Source organism: Bos indicus x Bos taurus, chromosome 14 (assembly GCF_003369695.1).
Source record: "Bos indicus x Bos taurus breed Angus x Brahman F1 hybrid chromosome 14, Bos_hybrid_MaternalHap_v2.0, whole genome shotgun sequence".
NCBI lineage: Eukaryota > Metazoa > Chordata > Mammalia > Artiodactyla > Bovidae > Bos > Bos indicus x Bos taurus.
The window spans coordinates 240,271-265,591 of NC_040089.1; the positions used below are offsets into that span (position 1 = coordinate 240,271).

The 25,321-nt window shown below is 47.7% G+C and overlaps 2 protein-coding genes across 16 annotated transcripts; one reads left to right on the forward strand and one right to left on the reverse strand.

Annotated features, from left to right (window-relative positions):
• The first annotated feature begins 7,750 nt into the window (after positions 1–7,750).
• On the forward strand, positions 7,751–9,828 carry C14H8orf33 (chromosome 14 C8orf33 homolog). Of its 3 annotated transcripts, XM_027560605.1 has the most exons (6): positions 7,751–7,815; positions 7,887–7,932; positions 8,029–8,171; positions 8,362–8,446; positions 8,592–8,738; positions 9,061–9,828. In XM_027560605.1, the coding sequence occupies exons 1-6, from the start codon at positions 7,810–7,812 to the stop codon at positions 9,198–9,200; spliced, it is 567 nt and encodes a 188-aa protein (XP_027416406.1). In that variant the 5' UTR covers positions 7,751–7,809; the 3' UTR covers positions 9,201–9,828. The 3 variants fall into 3 exon arrangements, with proteins under 3 accessions (XP_027416406.1, XP_027416404.1, XP_027416405.1); XM_027560603.1 differs by having other exon boundaries at positions 7,768–7,932; positions 8,016–8,171; XM_027560604.1 differs by having other exon boundaries at positions 7,775–7,932; positions 8,012–8,171.
• Positions 9,829–11,315: 1,487 nt separating this feature from the next.
• ZNF34 (zinc finger protein 34) lies at positions 11,316–22,803 on the reverse strand. 13 transcript variants are annotated; one of them, XM_027560531.1, is made up of 7 exons: positions 22,702–22,803; positions 21,987–22,109; positions 17,984–18,036; positions 17,582–17,722; positions 17,154–17,270; positions 16,641–16,751; positions 11,316–14,783 (listed from the first exon to the last, which is right to left on the reverse strand). In XM_027560531.1, exons 6-7 carry the CDS (start codon positions 16,675–16,677, stop codon positions 13,423–13,425), a joined length of 1,398 nt encoding a protein of 465 aa, XP_027416332.1. In that variant the 5' UTR covers positions 16,678–16,751; positions 17,154–17,270; positions 17,582–17,722; positions 17,984–18,036; positions 21,987–22,109; positions 22,702–22,803; the 3' UTR covers positions 11,316–13,422. The 13 variants fall into 13 exon arrangements, with proteins under 13 accessions (XP_027416332.1, XP_027416327.1, XP_027416329.1 ...); XM_027560526.1 differs by having other exon boundaries at positions 17,144–17,228; positions 21,997–22,109; positions 22,702–22,790; XM_027560528.1 differs by having other exon boundaries at positions 21,997–22,109; positions 22,702–22,790.
• Positions 22,804–25,321: the final 2,518 nt, after the last annotated feature.

Sequence of the window (25,321 nt, forward strand, 5' to 3'; positions counted from 1 at the left end):
TTTTTTATCTTTATGCTTATGTTGGGGGTTTCACTGTTTAAAATTGCCTCAAGCATAGAGCTGAAGTGCTATCTAATGTCCCTAAGAGCAAGGGAACGGTGATGTGATGTCTTTTTGGAGAGAACAATGTGCTAGGTACACTTCGCTCAGTACAAGTCACAGTGCTGTTGGCTGAGTTCAGTGTTTAGGAATCAACAGTATATAGCAAATAAGGTATCTTTAGAGAGAAACACGCATAAAAGAACGTCATGTATTGATTGGTTGATGAAGATATTGTGACCAGAGACTCCTAGAATCCTAACTGCATTTCTCCCAGGAGCAGTGGTTTGTTATTCCCTAATTCACTGTTTTCAGCTACTTTATGGGACTACCAGGAATGATGAAAATTGACTGTACATAAATATTTATATCTTAAACAGGCTAGGGGAATGTGCCATGGAAAGATTGTGTTAGTGGAGACTAGTGTGTCTCAGGAGATAGGAAGCAGCCATGATGGTTGAGAGTGAAACGTTAGGAGTGGTTTCTGGAGTGGCTGTGGGGGTGCAGACAGCCAGGCACAGCTAGATGAAGGCTCGCCATCCATTTTCTGAGCCTTTATTATATACCAGGGTGGGAGGCAGTGGAGAGGAGATTTGATGACATGAAAGACTTGACTTTCTACTTCTTCCTCGCTAAGGTTCTGCAAACACCTACTGCCTGATTCTGGGGGTTTAAACAGCTGCTCATATTGCCAGGGAAGAAAAATGAGGTTGCTGGTCAAGCAGAGGGCAGTAGGGGTTGCGAGGGCCTGTAAGGAGAGGTGGGGGGTGAGGCTCAGAAGGCTGGCAGATCAGCAGGGCCAGAGTAGAGTCAGGTCTGGAAATAGTTGCCTCCGTATGATTTATGGGGCATGTGCTGGCTGGAAGTCAGGAGCTTGGACTTTATGCTGGAAGAAATAGAAGATTTCTAGGCAGGAGAGCAATACAGTTTTGTTTTCTAAAGACCATTTCCACAACATGGTGGTTCAGAAAAGACAGGAGGGAGGCAAGTGCAGCCAGAGAGATGAATGAGAACTCGAATGCAGTTCAGGCCAGAGACAGTATGTGTTGCATGGTGGAGAGGGGTGGAGATTAGTTGGCAGATAAACTGATAGGTGGTGAAAGTAAAGTTCAGTTCAGTTCAGTTGCTCAGTCATGTCCGAATCTTTGTGACACCGTGGACTGCAGCACACCAGGCTTCCCTGTCCATCACCAACTCCTGAGGCTTGTTCAAACTCATACCCATCAAGTTAGTGATGCCATCCAACCGTCTCATCCTCTGTTATCCCCTTCTCTTCCTGTAAAATAAAGTCTGATGCTGTAAAGAACAATATTGCATAGGAACCTGGAATGTTAGGTCCACGAATCAAGGTAAATTAGAAGTGGTCAAACGAGATGGCAAGAGTGAACATTGACATTTAAGGAATCAGTGAACTAATATGGACCAGAATGGGCGAATTTAATTCAGATGACCATTATATCTACTACTGTGGGCAAGAATCTCTTAAAAGAAAGGGAGTAACCCTCATAGTCAACAAAAGAGTCCAAAATGCAGTACCTGGGTCAAATCTCAAAAATGACAGAATGATCTCTGTTTGTTTCCAAGGCAAACCATTCAATATCAGAGTAATCCAAGTCTGTGCCTTAACCACTAATGCCAAAGAAGCTGAAGTTCAACCATTCTACGAAGACCTACATGACCTTCTACAACTAATACCAAAAAAAGATGTCCTTTTCATCATAGGGGACTGGAATGCAAAAATAGGAAGTCAAGAGATACCTGGAATAGTAGGCAAATTTGGCCTTGGAGTACAAAATTAAGCAGGGCAAAGGCTAATAGAGTTTTGCCAAGAGAACACATTGGTTATAGCAATCACCCTCTTCCAGCAACACAAGAGACGACTCTACACATGGACATGACCAGATGGTCAATACTGAAATCATATTGATTATATTCTTTGCAGCTGAAGATGGAGAAGCTCTATACAGTCAGCAAAAACAAGACCAGGAGCTAACTGTGGCTCAGATCATGAACTCCTTATTGCAAAATTCAGGCTTAAATTGAAGAAAGTAGGGAAAACCACTAGGCCATTCAGGTATGACCTAAATCAAATCCTTTACTATTAAACAATGGAAGTGACAAATAGATTCAAGGGATTAGATCTGATAGAGCGCCTGAAGAACTATGGACGGAGGTTCACAACATTGTATAGGAGGATGTTATCAAAACCATCCACAAGAAAAAGAAATGCAAAAAGGAAAAACGGTTGTCTTAGGAGAGCTTACAAATAGCTGAGTAAAGAAGAGAATCAAAAGGCAAAGGAGAAAAGGAAAGATATCCCCATCTGAATTCAGAGTTCCAAAGAATAGCAAGAAGAGATAAGAAAGCCTTCCTCAGTGATCAATGCAAAAAATAGAGGAAAACAATAGAATGGGAAAGACTAGAGATCTCTTCAAGAAAATTAGAGATACCAAGGGAACATTTCATGCAAAGATGAACACAATAAAGGACAGAAAGAGTATGGACCTAACAGAGCAGAAGATGTTAAGAAGAGGTGGCAAGAATACACAGAAGAACTATACAAAAAGGATCTTCATGATCCAGATAACCATGATGGTGTGATCACTCACCTAGAGCCAGACATCCTGGAATGTGAAGTCAAGTGGGCCTTAGGAAGCTTCACTACGAACAAAGCTAGTGGAGGTGATGCAATTCCAGTTGAGCTATTTCAAATCTTAAAAGATAATGCTGTGAAAGTGCTGCACTCAATATGCCAGCAAATTTGGAAAACTCAGCAGTAGCCACAGGACTGGAAAAGATCAGTTTTCATTCCAATCCTAAGGAAAGACAATGTTAAAGAATGATCAAACTACCACACAATTGCACTCTTTTTCACACGCCAACAAAGAAATGCTCAAAATTCTCCAAGCTAGGCTTCAACAGTACATGAACCGTGAACTTCCAGATGTTCAAGCTGGATTTAGAAAAGGCAGAGGAACCAGAGATCAAATTGCCAACATCCATTGGATCATAGAAAAAGCAAGAGAATTCCAGAAAAACATATACTTCTGCTTTATTGACTACACCAAAGCCTTTGACTGTGTGGATCACAACAAACTGTGAAAAATTCTTCAAGAGACAGGAATACCAGACCATGTGACCTGTCTCCTGAGAAACTTGTATGCAGGCCAAGAAGCAACATTTAGAACTAGACATGGAACAATGGACTGGTTCCAAATTGGGAAAGGAGTATGTCAAGGTCACCCTGCTTATTGAACTTACATGCAGAGTACATCATGCAAAATGCTGGGCTGGATGAAGCACAAACTGGAATCAAGATTGCTGGGAGAAATACGGCAATTGCTGGGAGAAGTATGCAAGAAAGTTTAGAGGAACTAAAGAGCCTCTTGATGAAGGTGAAAGAGGAGAATGAAAAAGTTGGCTTAAAACTCAACATTCAAAAATCTAAGGTCATGACACCCGGTCCCATCACTTCATGGCAAATAGATGGGGAAGCAATGGGAACAGTGACAGACTGTTTTCTTGGGCTCCAAAATCACTGCAGATGGTGACTGCAGCCATGAAATTAAAAGCTGCTTGGTCCTGGGAAGAAAAGCTATGACCAACCTAGATAGCGTATTAAAAAGCAGAGACGGCCAACAAAGGTCCGTACCATCAAAACTCTGGTTTTTCCAATAGTCGTGTATGGATGTGAAAGTTGGACCATAAAGAAGGCTGAGCACTGAAAAATTGATGTTTTTGAACTGTCATGTTGGAGAAGACTCTCAAGAGTCCCTTGGACTGCAAAGAGATCAAATCTGTCATCCTAAAGGAAATCAATCATGAATATTCATTGGAAGGACTGATGCTGAAGCTGAAGCTCCAATACTTTGGCCACCTGAGGTGAAGTGCCAGCTTGTTATAAAAGACCCTGATGCTGAGAAAGATTGAAGGCAGGAGAAGGGGATGACAGAGGGTGAGATGGTTGGATGGCATCACTGACTCAATGGACATGAGTTTGAGCAAGCCCTGGGAGATGGTGAAGGACAGGGAAGCCTGGTGTGCTGCAGTCCATGGGTCACAAAGAGTCAGACACGACTTAGTGACAGACCAACAACAAACTCATAGGACTCAGTGACTGACTGGGAGTAAGGGCTGTGGAAGAAGAAGCATTTGGAGTGAGGCGCAAGTTCAGGCACACATGTCTGGGTTAAGAAGGCTTCTGCAGGAAGTAGTTCTGGGCCAAGTCATAGAGAGATTTCACAGCCAAAGAAGGCAGGGAAAACCCCCTTAGGATCTGTAATTTACTCACTTCTAAAACTCTCGTTTCCCAGAACTTAGAGACATCCTAACCGTGGTTATTTTAAAATATGTCTACCAAAAAATAAATTAAAATAAAAAACATCTAAAATGTCTTTGGTTTTACTCCCTGAAGAGAAAGCCTGAGCTAGAACCAACCAGCTATGCTTTGCTAGATTTCTGATCCTCAGAAACTATGAGTTAATGAATGTTTGATATTTTCAATGTGCTAAGTTTCCTGATAATTCGTTACCCCTCAATAAACACCTAAAATGTTAGCTTTTTGAGTTGGCCAAAAAGTTCATTCAGTTTTTTCCATAAGATGGCTCTAGTAATGCTTAGTTGTCTTTAACTTCATTGTAAGCAATTTTTTTAGATTGCATTGTGACAGCTGTGGTATGGGTGTGCTTTTAAAACAACTTACCAAAATTGGTGAATTTTTCTTTTTTCTATTCAACCACTGTGAGCAGAATGTAGGATATTACTTCCTCGACCAGGGATCAAACCTGTGCTTCCTGCAGTAGAAGCACAGTGTCTTAACCACTGGACAACTAGGGAAGTCAGTGATTTTTATGTGTAACCATTTTACTATTAGAGATGTTAGGGGAAAAGCAACATTTTTGGCCTATTATGCTTTATTATTTCAAGAAAGGTAAAAACACAACTGAAACACAAAAGAAGATTTGTTTGCAATATATGAAGAAGGTGCTGGGACTGATTGAATGTGTCAAAAGTGGTTTGTGAAGTTTCGTGCTAGAGATTTCTCTCTGGATGATGCTCCACAGTGGTGTAGACAAGTTGAAATTGACAGCAATCAAGTTAAGAACATTAATTGAGGACAAGCAAATTACAGCATGGGGGAGATAGCTAACATATTCAAAATATCCAAATCAAGCACTGAAAATCAGTTACACCAGCTTGGTTATGTTCATCACCTTGATGTTTGGGTTCCATATAAGTGAAAAAACCTCGACCATATTTCCACATGTGATTCCCTACTTAAACATAATGAAAACTTTCTGTTTTTAAAACAAATTGTGACAGGCAATTAAAAGTGGATACTATACAGTAATGTGAAACGGAAGAGATCTTAGCGTAAGCAAAATGAACCAACACCAACCACACCAAAGGCCAGTCTTCATCCAAAGAAGATAACGTTGTGTATGTGATGGGAGTGGAAGGGAGTCGTCTGTTATGAGATTCTTTCAGAAAACCAAACAATTAATTCCAACAAGTACTGCTCTCAGTTAGATCAACTGAAGGCAGCACTTGACAAAAAGTGTCCAGAATTAGTCAACAGAAAATGCAAAATCTTCCATCAGGATAATTCAAGATTGCATGTTTCTTTGATGATCAGGAAAAAACTGTTTGAGCTTGGCTGGGACATTCTGATTTATCTGCCGTGTTCACCAGACATTGCACCTTCAGATTTCCATTTATTTTGGTCTTTACAAAATTCTTTTTTTTATTATTATTTTTAATTGGAGGATAATTGCTTTACAATGTTGTGTTGGTTTCTGCCACACATCAACATGAATCAGTCATAGGTATACATATGTACAAATTCTCTTAATGGAAAAAAATTTCTATTCCTTGGGAGACTGTAAAAGTCACCTGGAACAATTCTTTGCTCCAAAACATAAAATGTTTAGGAAGATGAAATTATGAAGTTGCCTGAAAAATTGCAGACGGTAGTGGAACAAAACGGTGGATAAATTGTTCAATAAAGTTAAATGTGTCTTTTATTTTTACTTAAAAACTAAAAAAACGGGCTTCCCTGGTGGCTCAGTGGTAAAGAATCTGCCTGCCAATACAGGAGACATGGTTTCAATCCCTGATCCACGAAGATCCCACCTGCGCTGGGGCAACCACGCCTGTGCACCACAGCTATTGAGCCTGGGCTCTAGAGCCCAGGAGCTGGAACCATTAAAGCCCATGATCCACCACAAGAGGAGCCAGCACAACGAGAAGCCCACGCACCACGGCTAGAGAGGAGTCCCCACTCACCACCAGTGGAGACAAGCCCCTGCAGCAATGAAGACCCAGCACAGCCAAAAATAAATAAATAAATGGTAAATTAAAAAAAAAAAAACTGAAGGAACTATCGGGATGAGCAAACTCTACTTTCTGATACCGCCCATCCTCTTGCCTCAGGAAGCGACCCAGATTTCACTGACAGGAATGATGAACAGCACAGCGCATTCCCGTTCTCCTGATGCCTGTGAAAGAAAGTGAAAGTGAAGTCGCTCAGTCGTGTCCGACTCTTGTGACCCCATGGACTGTAGCCTACCAGGCTCCTCTGTCCATGGGATTTTCCAGGCAAGAATACTGGAGTGGGTTGCCATTTCCTTCTCCAGGGGACCTTCCTGACCCAGGGATCGAACCCGGGTCTCCATCATTGTAAGCAGACGCTTTTACTGCCTGAGCCACTCCCTGACGCCTGTGGTGCGGGGCCAACAGCGGCTGTGCAGTAGGGTGGCCCTGGGCCGGGAGCCTGGAAGCGCAGGAGATGGTGCCGACCACACAGCAGCGTCCGGGGAAGGCTGCGACACTGCGACACTCCTCCAAGGGATGAGGGGGTTCCCGCAACCCCCGAACCCCCTCCCATCCTCTTCCACTTCTCTTGAAACAGAAGCCGCCTGCGTTGCGGTCCAGGGCCCCACGACCCGCCCACCTCGCCGTGTGGCTCGCCCCTGCCCTGCTTCCTGCTGCCAGAGCAGCCCCGCCAGGCCTGCAGGTCCTCGGAGGACTGCTGACCACTCCCCGCCCTGCTGGAGCCACTGTTACAGCGTCGCGCTCAATGACAGCTATTCATGTCTGTTGACCGGCCTTCTTTATTTTATTGTTTATTTATGTATTTTGGGGCGCGCCGGGTCTTTGTTGCTGCACACGGGCTTTCTCTACTTGTGGCCAGCAAGGGCTACTCTCTAGATGCAGCCGCAGGCCTCTCGCTGCGGAGGCTTCTTCTGTTGCAGGGTTCAGGGTCTAGGCTCCGCGCCTTCAGCAGTTGCCGACTGGACGCTCTGTTGCCCAAGCACGTGGCATCTTCCCAGACCAGGGATCCAACCCGTGTCCCCTGTATTGGCAGGCAAGTTCTTAACCGCTGGGCGTCCAGGGAAGCCCCCTGTTTTCCCACTGTTCCCGCCCCACTAGCAGGTGGTTCCCTTGAGTAGCGTCCCTTCATCCAGAGCAGTACCTGCAACCTCTCCAGTATCTTGCCTGGAGAATCCCAGGGACAGAGGAGCTGGCGGGCTACAGTCCATGGGGTCGCAAGAGTCGGACACGACTGAGCGACTAACCCACCACCACCACCACCACCACCTGCAACCTAGTAGGTCCTGAGTGGTTCTCGTCCAGACGGTGCTCCGAGCGCCCGCGCCCCGCCCACCGGGCGCACAGCCCCCGCCCCGCGGAACTCTGCGACACAGACTTGTTTCCCTGGGAGCGCATTCGGCGTGGGACCCTAGCCCTCCTCGGTCCTGGCGGCAGCACATGGCGGTGAGCGGTGTGCAAGTGGGGAACGCCTTTGGGCGGTCGGCGGCTCCTCATGACCCTCGTTCTTTCCCCAGGCTCCAGGACGTCCTGCTCGGGAGACAGCGGCAGCCCCAGGCCCAGGTACTGCCCGTGCACCCTGCAGCCCCTGGTTCCCCAGGCTGCTTTCTAAAGCCCCGAGTCCTTCACTGTAAGGCCTCAGCCAGTCCGTCTGCTTAGGGCGCCCTACGTGCCGTGACGCTGCCTCGAGGACCAAGAAGCAAAAGAAGAAAACCCGGGATGGGGCGTCTGTTGCCAATGGAAGCGGGAAGACCCCAGAAAAGCAGGACCCCGAGGAAGCCCCCCTAAGCGCAGAGGCCCAGGCAAGGGCGGGCCTCAGTCGGGAAGGGTGAAGTCCCGGGCGCGTACTGGGCGGGAGCCCGCCTGTGGGTGTGGTCCCGGATTTACAGCGGGAAGTGGATGAGATGCGGCGTTTGGGGTTCCTATGGGATGAGGCTGGAGGCCCCAGCACCCAGATGCCCGCTCACAGTCACTACCCACAATCCATCATAGGCTGAGCAGCTGGCTCGGGAACTGGCCTGGTGCGTGGAAAAGCTGGAGCTGGGACTGAAGATGCAGAGACCCACCCCTAAGCAGAGTGAGGGCCCATCTGTAGAGTTGGGGGAGGGAAACGGTGACAGTCCTATGGCCTCAGGTGCTGCCAAGGGATGGAATTGTTGCCTTTGCGGTAGGACAATTGGAAGTGAGGATAGAGGTTACTAGTCCTTTGTTTTCATCTGCAGAAGAACAAGCTCTTGGAGCCATCCGAACCTTGCGCAGCCAGAGAACCCCTCTGCCCCGGAAGAGGCAGCTGATGCGCTCTTTGTTTGGGGACTACAGGGCTCAGATAGAAGCCGAGTGGCGCGAGGCCCTGCAGGCTCTCAGGACTGGTGAGAAGCTGAGAACTGGTTGATGAAGAACTGCCTAGTTCAAGGGGGCAAAAGAAAAAGCCTGGGCAGTGAAAGGGGGAAGCCTCGAGCAGCGGGGCTGCCACAGTAGGAGGGGCTCGGGAAAGCCACAGGGAGAAAGCCTGGGGCGCGGGTCACAGAACTCCGGCTTGGACTAGCGAGACAAGGGGAGCAGAGTTAGTGAATCTCTCTGTGATGATAGGACGAGAAGCCAATAAGTTAATTTTTACAGTGAGGTTAGAGTTGTATGGGCAGTTAATGTTTGCTATTATTATTCTGATACTGTCCCTCTCTTCGCTTACAGCTGCCCACTCAGCCCAGGTGCAGCCTGTAGGTGAGGCTGCCAGAAAGAAGAGCCGAAGGGTCTGCAGACCTCGTCCAGAAGGAAGGTCCAAGGGTACCTCGGATACTCGTGATGAAGAGTTTAGGTTTAATTTCTTTTAGCCTCTTCCCTAGAGTGGCCACCTCTGCAGTGATGTGGGGTTTCTGTGGAATGTAGCACTTTTCCAGGAATGCTGTGGGGCAGATGGGAGACCTGCATGTTGGGTGCTGACAAGCCCAGGACCCCATTTGTAGGTTTTCAGCTGAGATGTCCTTCCTGCCAGAAGAGGGGGGTTCCTTTAGATGTTCTACAGTAGACTGAAGTGAGTGTTCACACTGTGTTGTAAAACAGCTGTCCCCAACCTTTTTGACACCAGGGACAGATTTCATGGAAAACAGTTTTTCCACAGAGAGGGCGGGAGGTGAAACTCAGGTTGTAATGCAAGCAATGGGGAGTGGATATAAATATAGATGAATCTTTCCTTGTTTGCTGTCTTTTCATCTCCTGCTGTGTGGCCTGGTTCCTAACAGGCCATAGACCAGTACTGGCCCAGGGGTTGGGTACCCTGTTATAAAAGACTCTCAACAGTCTCAGGAGCAGACTAAGTAGGTATTGTTAATAAGGGTTAGTGGGGAAGCTGTATAGTTGTACACTGGTGCTCACTTATGGAAGGATGTCCTCTCAAGTGGTATGGCGCTCCATACCATTGAGTCCCATTGCTGTAATAAAACTGTTTCTTATAAATGTGGATAAGCAAAAGCGTGTGCTAACTGTGCTGTTACAGGAAATGTAGATGAGGTGGTGTCAGGCACTGCTGGGTCCAGGCTCTCACCCCAGGGCTTGGTCCTTTATACTGCCTTCATTTCTAAGCAGGTGTCATCCTCAAGGAGCCAGTGTATCCCCCAGCATCCCAGGCTTTGTTCTGAGGAGCAGGTAGCTTCCTGCCCTAAGAATCCCAGCCAAACACCAGCACTGACTCTCTGGGCAAGCTCTGATGTTAGCTGCTCCAGGTGATAGTCCCAGGACTTCTGCATTAAGTAGGGTTTTCACGGTGGCTTAATTCTGTTGTGACTGTGATGCCATCTTTGGTAGTGTTTCCCAAACTTGCAGACCAGACAGATACCCAGAGCCCACCTGCCTACTCAGCATCTCTGCTTTGGTGTTTCACAGATATTTCACACTTGACATGTCCACAGCATCTGATTAGTCCCTAAATCTGTCTTCTGCTTTCCGGTGAATGGCACTACTGCCCACCCAGTTGATTAGGCCCAAAATCTATGTCATCTCTGCAAAAGGAGTTCCTGGATCCAGTTCCAAAGAGTGAGTGTGTGTCTGTGTATGTGTGCGCACCTTGGCTTCCTCACACCAACAGCAATTCTTGGATGTCAGCAGCATGTCCAAAATTCAACTCAGTTATGACGTTATCTACCCAGAGTCAGATTCCACAGGAAAGTGCTCAACCTCACAAGACCCAGTTCTTCATCCACCAGTTCCAAGTCCAGGTTGTTACCTGTATTTCTGACCAACTGGCTACAAATCAGCTTCCCGTGACCCACTTCTTGGGTTCAGTTAACTTGCTACAGTGGGTCCCAGAACTCAGGAAAACTTGTTTACTCACTAGATTACCAGTTTATCACTAGGATGTGAATAACAGGCAGATGAGATACAGAGTGCCAGGCATGAGGAAAGGCATGGAACTCCGTGCTCACCACCCAGAAGCTCTGTTGGTTTCTATGGAGGCTTCCTTCACAGACACCATCAGTTCAACCTCTAGCCCATCCCCGCTCCCTAGAGGTGGAGGTTTTTAACCCTCTAATCACAGGCTTCATTCTCCTGCCAGCAAAGTGACACCTGACATCTCTCTCCACCAAGTGAGGACACACTGAGGTGGCTGTACTTTAGCCTGGGAAAGAACCCTGACCAGGAGCTAGATCAGCCAGCACACTGGTCTTGGACTTCTCAGCCTCCAGAAATGTGAGAAATAAACTTCTGGATTTTAATCCACCTGGTCTGTGATATTTTGTTATGGCAGCCTGAGCTAACACACCATTCTGTGGGTGGGGAAAAAAAAAGCTTTTCAAGAAATGTTATAGGGAAAACTATATCCACACACCAAAGATTTTAAAGTTGGACCCTTACCTGTCAAGATATATAAAAAATTAGTTCAAAACAGATCAAAGACCAAACCATAAGACCTAAAACTATAAATCTCTTTGAAGAAAAGATAGGGGCACATCTTGATAATATTGGATTTAATAATGATTTCCTGAATATGACACCCTAAGCACAGGCAACAAGAGAAAAGACAGGTAAGTTTTTGTTTTTGTTTTGGCTGTGCTGGCTCTTCACTGCTGTGCGGGCTTTTGCTCTAGTTGCAGCGAGCTGCTGTGTGCAGGCGTCTCTCATTGCTTCTCTTGTCGAAGAGCAGGGGCTCTAGGGCAAGTGAGCTCCAGAGTACAAGCTCAGAGTTTGGCACACAGGCTTGGTTGCTCCAGGGCATGTGGGCATCTTCCCAGATGAGGGATCGAACTCATGTCCCCTCCGCTGACAGGCAGATTCTTTACTACTGAGCCACCAGAGATGCCCTAGGTAAGTTGAACTTCATAAACATTAAAAACTTTTGTGAATGAAAGGACACTATCAACAGAGTAGACAGAAAACTCATAGAATAAGAAAATATTTGCAATTAAAGATTAATTGCAATTAATAATCTGATTAAGATTAATCTGATAAAGATTATCCCTTTAATATGAATGGAAAGCTAGATTTCTAATTAAAAAATAGACATGCAACAAAGGTTTACTGTATAGCATAGGGAACTATAGTCAACATCTTGTATAACCTCTGATGGAAAATAATTTCAAAAATAATATGTGTATCTGTACAACTGAATCACCCTGCTGTACACCTGAAACACTAAGTCAACTATACTTCAGTAAAGTATATTTTTTTTAAAAAAAGGGAAAATTAAAGACTACCCTTCAAAATACATTAAGAACTACTACACCTCAACAACAAAAAGAAACAGCCCAATTCAAAAATGGGCAAAGGGTCTAAATAGACACTTCTCCAAAGAAGACATAGGAATAAAGGGTCAATAAGCACATGATGCTCAATATCATTAGTCATCAGGGAAACGCAAACCAAAAGCAAATGAGATACCACTTCGCACTCAGGGTGACAATTATCAAAACAATGGAAAACAAGTATTGAGGAAGACACGGAGAAACTGGAACCTTCATGAACTGACAGTGGGGATGTACAATGAAACTTCCATTGTGGGAAAGTTTGGTCATTCTTCAAAAACTTAGAAGATCCATATGATCCATCAACTTTATTCCTGGGATTATACCCCCAAAGTATTGGAAGAATGGAAAGTACAAGCACAGATTTGTACACCAATGTTCACAGCAGCATTATGCACAAAGTCAACAAGCAGAAACACCCATAACCCATCAACAGATGATGGGTGAACAAAAAACATGGTGTCTGCAAACAATGGAGTACGCTTCAGCCATGAAGAGACCTTACGTTAAGTGAAATGAGCCAGGACACAAAGGCAAATGTGTGACCTCACTTACACGAGGTACTTCAGAGTAAGCAAATTCTTAAGAGAGAGGATAAGGAAAAGCGGAGGAGTGCAGAGTTTCTGTCTGTAATAAAAAAAGTTTTGGAAACAGATTTGCTAATGGTCATACAACACTGTGAATGTATCCAATACCACTGAGTTGTACACTTAAAAGTGGTTAAAATGGTAAACATAATGTTTTTACTGGAGAAGGAAATGGCAACCCACTCCAGTATTCTTGCCTGGAGAATCCTATAGACAGAGGAGCCTGACGGGCTACAACCCATGGGGTCACAAAGAGTCAGACACGACTGAGTGACTAACACACAATGTTATTACCACAATAAAAAAGGCAATATCAACTCTATTAAGTGACATAGAAAAAGTATGAACAACATGCTGTTTTAAAATTTACAAGGTGTAAAACCACATAAACACGTAGAACTCTCCAGTATGAGTTTTCCAGGACTGAGGAAACAGGAGCTGCTCTCACAAGTTCCACAGTACTTCTCTTGTGGATGCTATTTGAGTGTCTGGACACAACCTACGCTGATCGCAATAGTAGTGAGTTCTCTTTCTAAGGGTAGGCCACAGGGCTTCTCCCTTTTGCTTACCTTTTTCCACTCAATTTCTCTAAAATGAACATCCACTGCTTTTAAGAAAGAGGTTTTTAAAATTTAGAAGTGCCTGTTCACCTGTGACACCATGTGGACAGTAAGTAAAGAGAGGGTGGTCACGTGGGGGAAGTGCACCATAGACCTTGGGCCTCCCGACCGTCACAGGGAGAAGTCTTCCCGGAGGTGAATCCTCTGGTGCTGGGACATGTTGGAGCTGTGCCGGAAGGCCTTGCCGCACTCGCCACACGTGTAAGGCTTCTCCCCAGTGTGGATCCTCCGGTGCTGCAGGAGGTACGTGCCCTGGCTGAAGGCCTTCTTGCAATCAGCACACTTATATGGCTTCTCTCCGTGGTGTGACCTCTGATGGTGGATGAGTCTGGAACTGTTGTGGAAAGCCTTCCCACACTCACTGCACTTGTAGGGCTTCTCTCCCGTGTGGATCCTCTGGTGCTGGATGAGGTGGGTGCTCTGGCTGAAGACTTTGCCACAGTCATTACACTCATAGGGCTTCTCTCCGGTGTGGCTTCTTTGATGTTCAACAAGCTTGGTTTTTTGGATGAAGGCTTTCTCACATTCATTACATTTATAGGGCTTTTCCCCAGTGTGAATTCTTTGATGCTGGATCAGATTGGAGCTCTGGGTAAAGCCTTTGCCACACTCTTTGCACTCGTACGGCTTCTCTCCGGTATGGGTCCGACGGTGCCGGATGAGGATTGAGCCGTCACTGAAGGCCTTCCCGCAGTCACTGCACTTGTAGGGCTTCTCCCCTGTGTGGATCCTCTGGTGGTAAATGAGGGAGGAGTAGGCACTGAAGTGCTTCCCGCACTCGCTGCACTTGTAGGGCTTCTCCCCCGTGTGGATCCTTTGATGCTTCATGAGGTTGGGCCTCTGGTTGAATGTCTTCCCGCACTCATCGCAACGGTAGGGGATCTCTCCAGAGTGCATCCTCCGGTGACTGATGAGCTCACAGCTCTGGTGGAAGGCCTTCCCGCACTCTTCACACTTGTAGGGCTTCTCTTCACTGTGCAGTCGCTGGTGCTTGACAAGGTTAGCACTGTACCTGAAGGCCTTCCCACAACAACCACAATAATACAATCTTTTCCCAACAGGAATTTTCTGATCTTCTTTAACTAAATTCACAGCGAAAATTTCCCCTGAATCGTGAGCTATATTTGTTTTTTTGCACCTGTGTACACGTTTATGGTTATTAAGGTATGATCTCTGTTCAAAACTTTGTTCACATATATCACATTTGTGAGGTCTTTGATCAGGGATAGGCCTTGACCGCGACCTGAGGTTTCCTCCAGACTCCAGGCCACACTCCTCATTGGCCAGTGTGACTAGCCTGGGGCCTCTCTGCTCCCCAGGCCTGTCCAGGCGCCCCTCTGGCTCCCTGACACGCTCATGGACTTCTCCTGGCTCAGGTCCCCGGAGAACACTCCCCCTGAGTGGGTCCAGTTCTCTCCCAAACAGTATTTCTCCTGAAGTGAACTCCTGGTTCTCAGTCCTGGTCCCATGAGCTGAAAAAACAAACAGAACACCTCAAGGTCACCTGTTCTGACTCTGGAAGGAAGGTAAAAGCTGCTGCCAACCACCTGTGGACTACCAGCTCCACCATCTCCAATGTCATGCAGACACGAGAGCCTGGCAGTCAGAGGCTAAAAGCCTTGCCCAGGGCTGCAATCACAGGGCAGTGCAAGCATCCGCCCAACTCTTAATACTCAACCTTTCCTGCACACAGAGCCTGCTGCAGGATACCTGTCCTCGTCCCAAAAGGACGGAAGATGGAAGCTTCACAGGATCACCAAAACCAGAGCAAGGAGGGGCCCCAGAGGACACTAAGGATATCCGATGAAGAAGCAGCTGATCCACCCCAACATCCATGGTGGGAAACCGGCTGCCTCCCCAGGAGCACAGAGAGCACAGCTTGTGCTAACTGAAGATTAGGGTGACAAGCACACAGGCCACGTCCATTCTCAAGGGTCTCCCCAGGGTCCTGAGAGACCACCCGTGAGCCACCAGCACTTACACTCCAGACGCCACAGAGGATGCCCTCATCTGAGGCCTTGTCTCCACCCTTCCTTCCCTGACAAGACACACAGTGACTCCACGTGCAGGAACATGCTCATCAGAAACTTGTTCTCTGTGAGCCAAGACACACACACACACACAACAGGCCCAAGGTGGGGACAACCAAATGCCCTGCAGAAGTATAGTGGGAAATACTCTGCGGTATGTTCATGACAGAACAGCAAATGGTGAGGAGACCAAACTCCATACAACACGGCAGCCCTGCCCTGCAGGAGTCAGAGAGGAGGCCCAGGGGAGCTATGGGAGATGACAGAGGTGGCCCTGTGGTCTCCCAGGGAACTAGGAATGTTCCCTATTTTGATCTGGTGGGTGGACTGTTTGTATAAACTCACTGGGCTGTAAATAGGATTTGTCTCATTTCTGTAAGTATTTATATCTGAAGAAACAAATTTACAGAAGAGAAATTCAAGTCCTTTGAGCCAACAGTTCCTTCCAGGGACACTAGGAAGACACTGCAGGACAACACTCTCAGGTCATCCGCCGCAGTGAGTCTAGAGAACAGCCTTCCCGGGGACCTCCAGTGAGCACAGGGACACAGAAACAGAAGTGCGTTCAGTGAAAAATCAGCAACCCAGGAATGCGCACAGGTCACTGCATTCCTGCTAGGAAGTGACGTCTGTGTGCGGGCGTGGCCTAGACTCCACTGGAAAAGGGACAGCAGGCGCACACCGGCACACATCTGCATCTGGGTGCTGAAATCCAGGGTGATGTGTACCCCCTCCCTTTCCTGTAAAAGTCTATAACCATCCAGTAGGTTAACTTAGAGGAGGGTGATGAAGTGATGCTCTTCCCTGTGGCCCCGTGTGACCACCTGATAATCCTTGGGAGGCAGGACTCTGGAGGGCGGGGCTCCACGGGGTCCCTCAGGGCATGCCCAGGTGTCCTCCCCTCTTCTCCTCCATCAACACAGCCCCCTCTCACCCTTCTACAAGATTCAGCTCAAGAATTACCCCATAACTAAACAACAAAGATACTGTACCACATGGGGGAAACAGCCATTATTTTGTAATAATTTTAAAAGGCATATAATCTAAAAAAAAAAAAAAAAGGCATATAATCTGTAAAAATACTGAATCACTAAATTGTACACCTGAAACTAACAGAATGCTGTAAATCAACTATATTTCAATTAAAAGAAAGAGCACCCAGGTTTTGGCAGAGGCCGCTCCCAGGGCCTCTGTACTGCCCATCTTCCTCCAAACCCATGAGTCAGTTTGGTACCACATTCTGTGGGCCTCCACACATGCTGTTCAGCAGGCGGGTTGGGGAGGCAGCCCCCCACGCACCTGAGCCATCAACGCTTGGTTGCTCTGCCCCATGCATGTCCAGGACCCACAGCTCATCCCCTTGCTCCAACTGTGCAATCACCTCCGGCTTGGGACCTGCAAGTCCAGCTCCTGGGAAGGAGACGGGGCCTGGGGTGGGTGCCACGGACACAGTGCGGGCTCACCCAGGACTGCCAAGGGAGAGGACATACACGTGCGGGGGTGACAGGAAGTCTGGATACTCCCTGGAGGGGTGGGCGTGGGCATGCAGTTGAAGATCTGAGCACAAGGGCTCTCTCCATCAGGAGGCGCATCTGCCTTGGGCCTGGGGAAGGGAGGCAGTCTCATCTGGGGCTGCCTAACCAAGCCCCACCGGGGGCCCTCTGCTGTGCAGACAGGCCTGCCTGGGACCAGAATCAGTAATACATCTCTGAACCCAGGGGATGAGGCCCCCGGCCCAGCCCCTGCTCAGCCCTCAGCCCCCAGGGCTGTTCCTTGAGTTGCATCCCAGTGAGGGGGCTCACCCAGCGATACCAGGTTCCTGTAAGTCTCCAGCATCACTTCCCTGTAGAGGCCCTTCTGAGCAGGGCCCAGAAGGCCCCACTCCTCCTGCGAAAGGAACACAGCCACGTCCTCGAAGGTCACTTCAGCCTGTAACAACAGGAGCTGCTGAGGCCCAGGCGTGCCTCAGGCTGGGCCCTGGGCTAGAGAAGTAGCACAGAGGTAACTACAGGCCTGACCCCCAATGTGTGGCCTGGAGTAGTTGGGGGAGGCGTGGGCCCTGACCCTTTGGCTGCTGAGCCAACCCATTCAGGGAGGCTAGGCAAATCCAAGGTCACCCTTCCTCTGCTCAGCACCCCTCAGCATCCCACACCAGAGAAGCCTGACAGTTTGCTAAGGCTGAGCAGACAGGGAAGCCCTGGGAGAAGACCTCCCGCCTCCCAGGGAGGACAGACGCTCACCTGAGGCAGGGCACACAGATCCAAAGCTGCCATCCCCTGGTACCCTGGGTTTCCTGGGATGGATGGATGCAGGAGCCAATCACTGCCTGGCCCCTCCCACAGTTGGCCTCAGCACTCGGCCTCCCAAGCAGACTCTGCTCCCTGCAGACACATGCATCATTTCAGATCATCTGCCCCTACCTCCTCCCAGGCACAAAGTTATCTCATTCAGGTGGAAAATGGAGAGTTATTCACTTTACATGAAAGAATAAAGATAACACATTAAGGGCTGAGAAGGAAAGGGAAGTTAAAAAAATTGAACAGAAGGCGAAAAGCAAAGACAAAGATTAGGAGTCAAAAGATACAAAATGAGCAGAGGTAAGTCCAATGGATGGGTAACTGAAGCAAAAGGATTAAACTCACCTACTGGATGCAAAAAACTCCCCAAGTAGATACACAAAGTGCACCTATATAACCTAAAATAAAATACACAGAAAGGCTAAACATAAGGCAGACCAAAGAAACAGTAATTAAAAGAAAGCTACAACAGCTATATTTACCTTCTCTGTATTTTTAAAGCTCTTTATTGGAGTAAAACATTTATACAGGAAAGTCAACAAATCCTGACCACACTGGTCAAGGGGCTCAGCAGACAGACCCAGCCGTCAGCCCTCCGGCAGCTGCGGGCTCTGCCTGCTTCCCCACCTCCCAAGGGAGAGCCGCTACCCTCCTCTCACCAGCACAGACCAGGGCCCTGGGGACTCCATTAGACTAGCTATGCCTTCTACATTCTGCGCTGGCTTCCTCCCTTTGGCACACTATTTGCAAACTCAATATGCATTGCTGCATGTGGTTTAGCAATATTTATACCAATCAAAACAAAACTCAAAAAAAAAATAAAAAATAAAAAAAAAACTCAAACCAATAATCATTATTAGGAACAAAAGCAGACACTGCATGTTAATATAAGAAAAATCCACCAAAAAGCTGTAATTATAACCACACGTGTCTACCAACAAATCCTCAAAGTATAGATAATCAGAGCTAAGTGCAGTGCCTATAAGAAACATACAAACCCTCCCCTGCAATGAAAGAGTTTAACACACTTTCCTCAGAAGTGAGTGGATCAAGTAGAGAATACCTACTTAAAGCACAGAGAATACATACACATTTTTTTTCAAAATGTACATTGAATATTATAAGAAATACCACATACCAAGCAAAAAAAGAAAGTTTCAAAAAATTCCAAAGACTGGTATCTTTTGGCAAACATTCATATTGTGGTCCTACTATCTGATTAATTTTTTAAAAGTACCCCTTCAAGAAAAACATAAGAACAGAGACTGAAGGGAAAATGGAAATAAAGCTTACCTGAGGAAAAATGGGCATCCTTAACACATTTATTTTAACAAGGGGATTGAAAGAATAATCTAAGCATTAAACAAGAAACCAGACACAGAATAAGAAAGCAACTCAAGGAAAGAAGATGAAGAAAATAAACATGATTTAAAGAAACAGAAAATAATCTCAACCTTGGTTCTTTGAAAATGCTAATAACATCTGGCAAGTCCAATGTGGGGAAGGGGAAGAGATGGAAAAGGACACAATATTTTAAAGAACAAAAAAGGGAACACAACTCTACATATCACACATACAGCAGTGGTTTTCAGAGTGCAAGCCTAGCCCCTGGCAGTCCCAGCACTCAAGTCTGGTTGGTAGCAACCCTAAAGTAACACAACAGAAGTGTCTGCATTGGTCAGTGACAAGATGAGGATGCTTGCTTCCTCACTCCGCTGCTGTAACAATGCACCAAAGACCCCAGTCAGTGCATTAAGTCACAGAAAAAGAAGCAGATGTCATAGTTCAGTGGTTAGGGAGCACAGGTCCGATCTTGGGTCGGGGAACTGAGATCCTGAATGCTATCGCTTGACCAGAAAAGAAAAGAAACACAAGCCATAAAGATTGCAAGAGAACAGACAAAATCATCATTATTTGAGAATGATAAGACCATCTACATAAAAAATACAAAAGTATTAGCCAAGTGTTGGGATGATAAAGTTCAACAGGACTGCCATATAGAAGGTCAACAGGCTAGTTAATATCACTCCTGTGTATTAGTAATCAGCAACCAAAAAACAGCTTTCACAACACCTACGAAAACTACATGCTTATGAACAAAACTTAACTGAAGGACACTAAAAAAAAAACCAAAAAACACCTATGGAGAAGTAGACAGTGTTCATAAACAGGAGGACTCAATATAAAAATGTCAATTTTCCCCAAATGAATCTATTAATTCTATACAATCAAAATTGCAATAGGATTTTCCTGGTGATCCAGTCATTAGTAATCCACCTGCAGGAGACAGTGGTTCAATCCCTAGCCTGGAAAGATCCCACGTGCCAAGGGGCAACTGAGGCCATGTGTCACAACTACTGAGCCTGCTCAGTCTAGACCCCAAGAGCTGCAATTACTGAGCCCACAAGCCCTAGAGCCCAGGCTCCACAACAAGAGAAGCCACTGCAGGAGAAGACTGTACACCGCACTAGAGAAAGTCCAAGCAGCAAGGAAGACCCAGTGCAGCCAAAGACAAAACAGAACATATCATGACATCTGAGCACAATGACTGACTATCATCAGTCATGACCGAAGATTAACCAAGGAAATGCCGAAGAACTCAGGCAGAGCCATGCCCTACCAAATAGCAAATCTTATCATGGGGCTGTGGTTATAAAAGTGAAATACAGTTGTCCCTAACTGTCCATAGGGAACTGATTCCAGGATCATGCTCAACTGGGTATCAAAATCCAAAAATGCTCAACTCTCCTATATAAGCTCCATGCATACACTATGACACACTTGCAATGTTAACAGCAATGAACCATTCAATAAATGGGACTGGCACAACTGATTTTCCACAGGCAAGTAAAATTAGATCCTGCCTTCCACGGCACACAAAAAGGTATCTCAGACAGGTTGAAGGCCTGTTTCTTAAAAATGTTTATGGCTATTATAGGAAAATAATACGGAAAACACACTATCCAAACAGAAAAAATTGCTTAATTTTACTTTATCAAAAAAAACTTCTGTATGAGACACAACAAAATTAAAAGCAAATGGCATGATGAGAGAAGATATTTTCAAACATACTTAATAAAAGTTATGGGCTTCCCAGGTGGCTCTGCAGTAAAGAACCTGCCTGTCAGTGCAGGATATAGCAGGTTTGATCCAGGTCAGGAATATCCCCTGGAGAAGGACATGGCTACCCACTTCAGTATTCTTGCCTGGGAAATCCCATGGACAGAGAAGCCTCATGGGCTACAGTCTGCTGCTGCTGCTGCTAAGTCGCTTCAGTCGTATCCGACTCTGTGCGACCCCATAGACGACAGCCCACCAGGCTCCCCCATCCCTGGGATTCTCCAGGCAAGAACACTGGAGTGGGTTGCCATGTCCTTCTCCAGTGCATGAAAGTGAAAAGTTAAAGTGAAGTCGCTCAGTCGTGTCCGACCCTCAGCAACCCCATGGACTGCAGCCCACCAGGCTCCTCCATCCATGGGATTTTCCAGGCAAGAGTACTGGAGTGGGGCTACAGTCTACCAGGTCGCAAAGAGTCAGAAACGACTAAGCAACTAAACAGCAGCAACAATAAAAGATATACATAGGATATATTTAAAAATACAAAAAGAAACAAACAAAAATCAATATTTAAACCAGTATTCCCTGGTGGTCCAGTGGTTAGGACTCTGTGCTTTCACTGCGAGGGCCTGGGTTCAATCCTGAGCCCTGGTCAAGGAACTAAGAGCCCACGTTCGCTGCCCAACTGAGGCCAAGCACCGCAACTACCGAGCACTCGCTTCAACTAAAAAGAAGCCAGCTGGTCTCAAGGGAGATCATGCATGCCACAACGAAGACTCGATGCTGCCAAAATAGTAATTCTTTAAAAATAAAAAATAAGGCCATTCAACACACACAAAGTAAGCACAGGATGAAACCTAATAAATCATATAAAGAAATCAAACTGTCCAATAAACATCTGAAGATTTTCAGCACAATTAAGAATTAGGAAAACGCAAATTAGAACAAGACTTCTCATCACCACAGATAAGGGAAAATACATAAAATGCTTCACAGTATCTACCGCTGCGCTTCCCCCCATGGCTCAGTGGTAAAGAATCTGCCTGCGATGCAGGAGACTAAGGAGACGCGGGTTTGACCCCTGGGTGGGGAAGATCCCCTGGAGAAGGAAATGGCAACCCACTTTAGTATTCTTGCCTGGAAAATCCCATGGACAGAAGAGTCTGGTGGGCTACAGTCCATAGGGTCACAAAGAGTCGGGAGACGACTGCGAGACTGAACACACGAAGGCCTGAGAAACAGGGACTCACAGAGTCCCGCAGACAGTCTGCTAGTCACTCTGGAAACCCACCTGGCCCTACCTGGCAGAGCTGAAACTCTTCGAAGCCCTGGGACAGGAAACCAAATTGAAGGTACGTGCCCTTTAGAAATTCTTGCTAATGCACAAAAGACGCACAAGGATGTTCCTGCATATCTGTGTACAAGCAAAAAGTATTTTTTAAAGAGACATATTAAAAACAGAAACCTATGGGGCAAATAAAAAGGTTTCAAACCTTGAATAAAAGCCTCTGAGAAAGAAACAGAAATCTGCTGCGGGCAGCAAGGTCTCAGAGCGTCAGAAGCAGAAACGAGTGAGGGAGAATCGTGCGGGGGGCGGGGCCCGCAGGGGGAATGGGGAGGGGGCTGCTGCGGGAGGTGACAGGAGCTTGCGCGCGGGCCAGCTGGAGGCCCCGGAGTCAGGAGGCGGAGGTGGAAAAGAGCCACGGTAGGGCGAGGCCGGCGCGCGCAGCGCTTGGTTACCGGCAGCATCTCACTCCGCGGAAGCAGCCCCTTGGGAAGGCCCCGAGGGAAGTCCGGTGGAGAGACCAGGACGGGCTTGGGGCGGGTGACGGAGGCTCCACCGCGGTAGAGGGGCACGGCGAGGAACGACCCCAGCCGGGAGGGACTCGTGGGACTCGAGGCTTTCGGGTGGGACCCTCGGCGGGAGATTTGGAGTCGAGGGGACGTCCCCACCCCGCGTCCCGGGCGCCCCGCGGCCGCCCCCGTCCCCAACCGCCCACCCTCACCTCAGCGCCGCCCAACAGCGGATGACCGACCAGGCCCCGCCTGCACCCTAAGCCCTGAAGACCTAAACCTGACCGGAAGTGACGATCCCTCCTCCGAGATACTGGCAGGAGGCGCCTTCCGGTCGCTCTGGGAACAGGACTCCGCGTCTCGGTGGTCAGCAGTCAGCTGCTGCTGCTGCTGCTGCTGCTAAGTCGCTTCAGTCGTGTCCGACTCTGTGCGACCCCAGAGACAGCAGCCCACCAGGCTCCCCCATCCCTGGGATCCTCCAGGCAAGAACACTGAAGTGGGTTGCCATTTCCTTCAATGCATGAATGTGAAAAGTGAAAGTGAAGTCGCTCAGTCGTGTCCGACTCCTAGCGACCCCATGGAGGGCTCTTCCGTCCATGGGATTTGCCAGGCAACATAAGAGCTAAACTTTGGCTCCAAAGGCTGCCGCCAGTTGGCAGTCTGGACTCATGACCCCGACGCTTTGCAACGAAGGCTAGGTGAAGGCTTTTGGTGCTCAAGATTCCAAAATTTCTTTACAGTGACACTCTCCCTAGACAGCCACTCAAGGCACTACAACTAAAATCAGGAAGGCCCTTTTCTTTACAGCTAAAAGCAGAATGTGAAGAACTAAAGGGCCTCTTGATGAAAGTGGAAGAGGAGAGTGAAAAAATTGGCTTAAAGCTCAACATTCAGAAAACTAAGATCGTGGCATCCGGTCCCATCACTTCATGGCAAATAGATCGGGAAACAGTGGAAACAGTGGCTGACTTTATTTTTCTGGGCTCCAACATCACTGCAGATTGATTGCAGCCATGAAATGAAAGCTTACTCCTTGGAAGGAAAGTTATGACCAACCTACACTTTGTCAACAAAGGTCCATCTAGTCAAGGCTATGGTTTTTCCAGTGGTCATGTATGGATGTGAGAATTGGACTATAAAGAAAGCTGAGCACCGAAGAATGGATGCTTTTGAACTGTGGTGTTGGAGAAGACTCTTGAGTCCCTTGGACTGCAAGGAGATCCAACCAGTTCATCCTAAAGATCAGTCCTGGGTGTTCATTGGAAGGACTGATGCTGAAGCTGAAACTCCAATACTTGGGTCACCTGATGCAAAGAGCTGACTCATTTGGAAAAGACCCTGATGCTGGGAAAGTTGAGGGCAGGAGAAGGGGACGACAGAGGATGAGATGGCTGGATGGCATCACCGACTTGATGGACATGGGTTTGGGTGGACTCTGGGAGTTGGTAATGGACAGGGAGGCCTGGTGTGCTGCAGTTCGTGGGGTCACAAAGAGTCAGACATGACTGAGCGACTGAACTGAAAGGCAGAAAAGTACACCCTTCTTCAGGGCCATGTGATCACTCAGAAAATGAAAATGCTTCCCTGGTGGCCTAAACAGTAAAGAATCTGCCTGCAAAGCAGGTTTCATCCCTGGGTTGGGAAGATCCCCCGGAGAAGGGAATGGCAACCCACTCCCATATTCTTGCCTGGAAAAGCCCATGGACAGAGGAGCCTGGGGGGCTACAGTCCATGGGGTCATGAAGATTCACACATGAATGAGCGACTAACACACACATACTGGTCAGAATAGCCCTTGTTTTAAACCTCTGCCCCCAGCACCAATGCCTGTAAATGGGGCCTTAATGCTCTTGGAGCAAACCCTCCCTGTTGCCAGCCCCCTGGACAAAGCCCCAGGCTTTACCCAGTAAAGCAAGTTATGTCCTGGCAAACATGTGCAGTGCCCTTTTCTCCAGGAAGAAGCTTACAGTCCTCTCGTGACAGAGGTCTCAGCAACAAAGGGTCACTGTCTGGGTGTGGGTGGCTGAGGGCAGGTGGGGCCCCAGAAAGGCAAGACCAACACTGAAGTTCACACTAGCAGAGGCATGGACCATGAGAACACGGAGCCGCCTGGAACCAGTGGCACCGTTACCGAGGGGCCCTGCCGCACAGCATCCCAAGACAGCCAAGATGACCAGCTGCTGTGTGCCACTTAGGAAGGTGGCTGCCAGTGCCCTCCACCCAGGCTACTGAGGGGATCCTTCCTCAGCCAGCCACCCACCACCCACCCTTACTGTGCCCTTACCATTACCTTACCCGTCTGCTTACCAGTCCCTCCTGTGGTCAGTTACCCACAGTGGCTTGCAGCTCTTGCTTTCACACCAGCTCACAAGCAGATCCACCGGGGGCAGGGCACTCTAGCTGGCCTGTGGAAGCACGTGGTCCTGTCACTTATGGGCCCCCAACCCACATTGGTGCCCAAGCCAGCATGGCCCTATCAGCTTTAACCAGTCTATCATTTAAGCTCCAGACAAGGTGCAGGTGAGCTATGACAAAAAAGGAAGCCCGTCTGGTCCTTCCACTGCAGGACAGAACACCCTGGCCCTCAGCCTGTGGCACCAGGGGCACCACTCACACCCAGTAGCACCCAGACCCTCAAGACAAGTTGAAGGTAATAAACAGGAGACATGGAGATTACATTCCTTGCGAGTGGGATTCTCTGCTGTATGTGTTGGAGGCGGGGGGGTGGGTGCGATTTACAAGAGGCAAGGTGTGAAGCAACCCAGCAGCCTCACCCCCCAGAGCCTCCACTGTTCCCTGGTGCACACGGCACTCCTCGGAGAGGGGACCCTT

Coding starts and splice junctions, on each gene's coding strand:
- C14H8orf33 (XM_027560603.1), top strand. CDS start 7,810: ATGGCGGTGAGCGGTGTGCAAGTGGGGAACGCCTTTGGGCGGTCGGCG. Junction 7,933..8,015: donor AGCGGCAGCCCCAGGCCCAG/GTACTGCCCGTG, acceptor GGCCTCAGCCAG/TCCGTCTGCTTAGGGCGCCC. Junction 8,739..9,060: donor CCTGCAGGCTCTCAGGACTG/GTGAGAAGCTGA, acceptor CTTCGCTTACAG/CTGCCCACTCAGCCCAGGTG.
- ZNF34 (XM_027560524.1), bottom strand. CDS start 17,614: ATGGCAGCTTTGGATCTGTGTGCCCTGCCTCAG. Junction 16,752..17,143: donor CAGGAACCTGGTATCGCTGG/GTGAGCCCCCTC, acceptor TCTCCTTCCCAG/GAGCTGGACTTGCAGGTCCC. Junction 14,784..16,640: donor ACCAAGCGTTGATGGCTCAG/GTGCGTGGGGGG, acceptor TTGTTTTTTCAG/CTCATGGGACCAGGACTGAG.